This window comes from Lithobates pipiens, unplaced genomic scaffold (genome assembly GCF_037356315.1).
Source record: "Lithobates pipiens isolate NorthernLeopardFrog02 unplaced genomic scaffold, aLitPip1_a1.2 Scaffold_28, whole genome shotgun sequence".
Taxonomy (NCBI): Eukaryota; Metazoa; Chordata; class Amphibia; order Anura; family Ranidae; genus Lithobates; species Lithobates pipiens.
The window spans coordinates 17,074,315-17,080,142 of record NW_027507789.1 but is presented as its reverse complement, the minus strand read 5'-3'; the positions used below and the strand labels follow the sequence as shown (position 1 = coordinate 17,080,142).

Here is a 5,828-nt window from a genome sequence, read left to right as displayed (position 1 = left end):
TCGCTTCAGTGTGAACCCAGCCTCACACACACTAATTACAAGCAAACTGATCACAGGTGAGGATGGTTACCTTTAATAGCCATTCAAACCCTTTTGTGTCAACTTGTGTGCATGTTATCAGGCCAAAATCACCAGGGTATGTAAACTTTTGCTCAGGGTCACTTGGATAGTTTCTGTTGTGATTATGATTTAAAAAAAAAAAAGAGTAAACACAGTTGATTGATAATAAATGGCTTCAGCCAAATACTAACCATGAGAAAGAAAGAGAAGTTTTGGTGTTGTCATTCATATTCTCTGAAAAATGACCAAGAAATCATCCATTCTGCTGGGGTATGTAAACTTATGAGCACAAATGTATGTAAGGACAGCCAGGGGGTGTGTACAGATCTGACCAATCAGAGGAAAATACGAGGCAGATTTTTGTGCATCAATTTATTTTCATGACATTTTCAGATTTCTGATCATCATCAGCTGACACAATACAAGACGACTGAGCAATCTGTCATCCAATAGGAAGGCAGGAAAAATATCTCAGCATGTAAATAAGACTCTAATAGCAACCCCCCCCCCCCCCCCCACCCTCTCCCCCAGTGCCTGACACCCTCACAAACCGTCAGTGTGCACATACTACACCACATCATGCTGACTGGCCAAGCTCATGCAGGAGCAGAGCAGAAAATGGTGTTAAATCCGTCGGGGACGCTGATAAAGCACAGTGTGGAGGGTGAAAGTGACTGTTTTATTGCTATCTGCTCCCTCCCGGCCCGGTGACAACCGCTCTTCACATTTCTTGTTCGAGTGTCACAGGAACAGTTAGTGGAGGAAAATCTCCCCAATGGGGACACAAACAGAAATAACTGATAAGAACACTACTTCTCTCTCGCTCATTCCACAATTAACTAAAAACAATCTGGCTGGGGGCAGACATTTTATAAAGTAATCCAACAGCGTGAATGACACAAAGCATGTAGGAGGACACAGGGGGAGCCTACAGGCCCAATACTGGTACTTGCAGGGCTGGTACTCAGGGCTAAAATTGGTAGTCCCAGGGCTGATGCTCATTGCCAACATTGGTACTCCCAGGGCTGGTACTCAGGGCTAATATTGGTACTCCTGGGGCTGGTACTCAGGGCTAACATTGGTACTCCCAGGGCTGGTACTCAGGGCTAACACTGGTACTCCCAGGGCTGGTACTTGCAGGGCTAGCATTGGCACTCCCAGGGCTGGTACTTGCAGGGCTAGCATTGGCACTCCCAGGTCTGGTACTTGAAGGGCTAGCATTGGCACTCCCAGGGCTGGTACTCAGGGCTAATATTGGTACTCCCAGGGCTGGTACTCAGGGCCAACATTAGTACTTCCAAGGCTAACATTGGTACTCTCAGGGCTGGTACTTGCAGGGCTAACATTGATACTCCCAGGGCTGGTACGCAGGGCTACCATTGATACTCCCAGGACTGGTACTTGGGGCTACTATTGGTAATGTCAGGGCCGGTACTTGCAGGTCTTGTACTCCGGGCTAACATTGGTATGCTCAGTCTGGTACTCAGGGCTCACATTGGTATTCCCAGGGTTGGTACTTGCAGGGCTAACATTAGTACTCCCAGGAGCGGTACTCAATGCTAACATTGATACTCCCAATGCTGGTACTCAGGGCTAAAATTGGTAGTCTTAGGGCGGATGCTCATTGCCAACATTACTCTCAGGGCTGGTACTTGCAGGGCTACTATTAGTACTCCCAGGGCTGGTACTCAGGGTTAACATTGATACTCTCAGGGTTGCTATTGGTACTCTCAGTGCTGGTACTCAGGGCTAACATTGGTACTTCCAGGGCTGGTACTTGCGGGGCTAATGGTACTCCCAGGACTGGTACTCAGGGCTACCATTGATAATCCCAGGGCTGGTACTCAGGGCTAATATTGGTACTCCCAGGGCTGGTACTCGGGGCTAACATTGATACTCCCAGGGCTGGTACTCGGGGCTAACATTGATACTCCCAGGGCTGGTACTCGGGGCTAACATTGATACTCCCAGGGTTAACATTGATACTCCCAGGGCTGGCACTCAGACTATAAGAGGAGCACTTGGTGGCAATTCATGGTGGCTGCTGAGAGCCACCAACACCAGTCTGGAAGCTGGGCTTCTCATTTAAAGCAAACCTGTCATTCATCATCAAATCTGGTTAATCTGAATAAAACGTGTGCCTTATATCATTTCCGGATTCTGGTGACACAAGCCCTCACTCACCCACCTCCCATTGGTCACTGAGGTCGTCCACCAGTGAAAAGCGAATAGCAAAGTGCAGGGGATAGGGGGAGGGAGGTCCAGTGCCTAGTGGTTAAGTGTCTAGAGGAGCCAAACTTTGTATGCAAACCCTGTAACATGCATGAAGATGCCCCTTAAGGTGCCTTCATTTTATTCCTTTGAGCCGTATAGTAGCTTTCACAAAATTACAGGTTCACTTTAAGACTGTGCCCCTGGTGCTGAAGTGGCTAGCGCCATTATTTGACCCAACAGCAGGGGGAGCATCAGATGCTTTTCTGCATCCAGCACCCTGGAAGCCTCACAGATTATAGATGGACCGCTCTGTACCTATTAGCTGCAAATGTCTGCATCAGAGACCCCTGCATTTATTTTAGAGACAGAATTTGCCTAGGTTCCCTTTGCTGGCCACCAGGGCTGGGCAATTTCCATACACTTATTCTAGACTGGGTCTCCCATCTTCAAATCTCCCCCCCCCCCAACCCAAATAAAGTCTGTTTGCCTTCTCCTTTTAGAAGTGATGACTTCAATATAACACAACACAATAATATTATAGTGCAAAAAAAAACAATTTGGATTATACTCTCTATAGAGCTCCCCCAGCAAAGGGCAATATAATTGTGGGTGAAAAAGACAAAAGTCCATAATACATATTAAAAGGTTCATAAGATTAATAAAAATTTTGATAATAAAAAAAAGATTCATAAGATAGATATCAGTATATATATATATATATATATATATATATACACACACTTTTGCTGGAAGCTCCACCAAAGACAGGAATTGGTCTCTAAGAATACAGAAAATAAGCACAAGGGGCGCCTGCTAAGTGTAGCAAAAGTGCATGATATATTATGCACTCTTGCTGACAACTACACCCAAGACAGGATCAGGTCTTGAGGTACACACGAAATGAACACAAGGGGGCGCCTACTAAGTGTAGCATAAGTGAATAGTTTATTGGTACTTAAACAGCCAAATGCAAACTCACATGACAAAAAGAACCATCTGTAATGGGTAAAGTTCAATCCACCTGGGAAACCGCGTATATGACAGTTAACAGCGTGCAGCCAATAGATGAATGAATATAATGCCAAATTCACCGATCCCAGAAGCAAGAAGAAAGCCACCCTGTAAAGCAGAAATGGATATGATCTCTATTGGCTCTTTATCATACCAAAAACTTTTTTTGGTTTGATAAAACGAGCCAATAGAGCTCTGACATGCATTACCACAGCAACAGGTCCACCTAGGTGTGAGGTCATATCGGTTTCCGTGCTCCAGGTTGGTCTTACTTCCGGGATCGGTTGAGTAAGGAGAAAACCACCCTGGAGCATGGAAATGGATATGACGCCATGTCTAGGTGGGCCTGTTGCTATGTTAATGCCTTTCAGAGCTCTATTGGCTTCTTTAGCCAACCCAAAAAAGTTTTTGGTTTGATAAAGGAGCTAAGAGAACTCCTAAATGCATCATATGCAGTTCCGTGGTGGTTATCTCCTTACTTCTGGTATCAGTGAATTTGGCCTTCCATTCATCTACTGGCTATACGCTGCTAACTGTCATATGCGGTTTCCCAGGCAGATTGATCTTTATCCACCACAGATGGCTGCAGATGTGAGAATCTGCATTTGGCTGCTCGAGTACCAATAAACCATTTGCTTATGCTACACTTAGCAGGGGCCCCCTTGTGTTCATTTTATGAACTCAATAAAAGGCACTCATGGAAGCAAGATGGTTGCGTTAGAGGTTTCTGCTCTTTGTATTAATAAAACAAAGGTCTACGTTTCTATATTATGACCCTCAACCAGCAACCGTCATTGCACAGCCAGTATCCGACCCCGAATACGGCATAGAGGGGCTCAGTGAAAGTGGTGGTGAAGGTGTGGAGCTGTAGGATGGGGTCAGACAGCTCATAAAAGGAGATCTGCCCGGCTTCATAATCCAGACAGATCCTGAATTTATTAGAGGAGAACAGGTGGGGCGTTGTGGTAACTTTACCATCATGCATCACAGAATATTGGTTATTGTAGAGTTTCCGTAAACACCAGGATTTGCTGCTGTCCCCCACGTAGGACTGATCACCTCGCCTGTCCACACTTTGATAGGCCACTCCGATTCTCCAGTCCCCGGATTCACTGGTCTCCACATCCCAAGAGTGCTGCCCTGAAGAGAAACTCCGAGAGCTCAAAACCTGATTATACTGAAACCTGGCCGAGGTGTCCAGGCGATTCTGGTACGCCGCTGACCACGTCAAGGTCTTCAAGTCAGGAGACAAACGAACATTATTGGCAGCCGTTTCCAGGTCAAATAAAATGTCCGTGTCTTCAGGGACATCATCTCTCTCGGTGTCTGGAGTCTCGGAGATCAGACCCTGATACAGATCTTCTACAGCATCATTTTCTCCATTGCTGTTACCCCAAATGTCCGAATCATGATCCAGTAAGATGGTTAGAGAGTCCGTCTCGATGCACAACTCTGCCACTTGGCCTATCTTCTTGGTGAGATCCATCCTCTTCAATTCCAGCTTCCGGATCAAGTTAGAGATCGCCAGCAAGGCCTGCTCTTCCCTGATGACCCTCCTGTGTTCCCACAGCTTGTGGATCTTCCTCTCGTTCTCCTCTTTCTCACAAGTTAGTTTCTGTAGGATGTCTCGAAGTTTCTCCTTCTTCTTCTCAGAGGCCTCATCTAGTGTCGCCACTTGGTGCCCCTGGTGGTCCCCGTCCAGCCGGCAGGACACGCAGATACAGACGGAGTCCTGCCGGCAGTAATACTTTAGGATTTCCTTATGATCAGAACATTTCCTGTTCTCCAGGGAAGCCCTGGGCTCCGATAAGACGTGTTCTGGTGTCGTGCTATGAACTCGCAGGTGATCGTTACACAGAGAAGCCTCGCAATGCAGACAGGATTTGATGGCGGGGACAGAGGAGCGGATACAGTAAGTACAGTAGATCCCCGCCACCTCTTTTCCTTGGACGGATCTGAAATGCATCACCACATTGCACAGAGTGACGTTCTTCGGCAGAGTCGAGAGATCCTGGAAAGGTGACCTGCACTCAGGGCAGCGGTGAATTCCGAACATCTGCGTGTTCAGGTAATGATGCATACAAGCCCGGCAGAAGTTGTGTCCACACGGCAGCGTGACGGGGTCTGTGTACATCTCTAGGCAGATGGAGCAGTTCAGCTCATCTCTCACAGACGCCATGGCTGAAAAACCAGGAAGGAATGAAACCGAAAGTGATCTCTGCAAACCAATCAAACCTGTTTGTCCTACTTGCAGAGAGACAAGGAGGAGCTCAGCACAGAGATAAGGACGAGCCTAGCAAAGAAACGAGCATGAGCCAAATGCAGAGACGAGGACGAGCCTAATACAGAGACGAGGACGAGCCCAGCACAGAAATGAGGACGAGCCTAATACAGAGATGAGGACGAGCCCAATACAGAGACGAGGATGAGCCCAGCACAGAGACAAGGACGAGCCTAGCAAAGAAATGAACATGAACCAAATGCAGAGACGAGAACGAGCCCAATACGGAGACGAGGACGAGCTCAGCACAGAGACGAGGACG

General features: G+C 47.2%; 1 protein-coding gene across 1 annotated transcript; it reads right to left on the bottom strand.

Annotated features, from left to right (window-relative positions):
- Positions 1-577: 577 nt before the first annotated feature.
- Positions 578-5,490, bottom strand: LOC143935142 (E3 ubiquitin/ISG15 ligase TRIM25-like). Its single transcript, XM_077458786.1, has one exon. It carries the CDS (start codon positions 5,462-5,464, stop codon positions 4,049-4,051), a length of 1,416 nt encoding a protein of 471 aa, XP_077314912.1. The 5' UTR covers positions 5,465-5,490; the 3' UTR covers positions 578-4,048.
- Between the last annotated feature and the right edge of the window lie 338 nt (positions 5,491-5,828).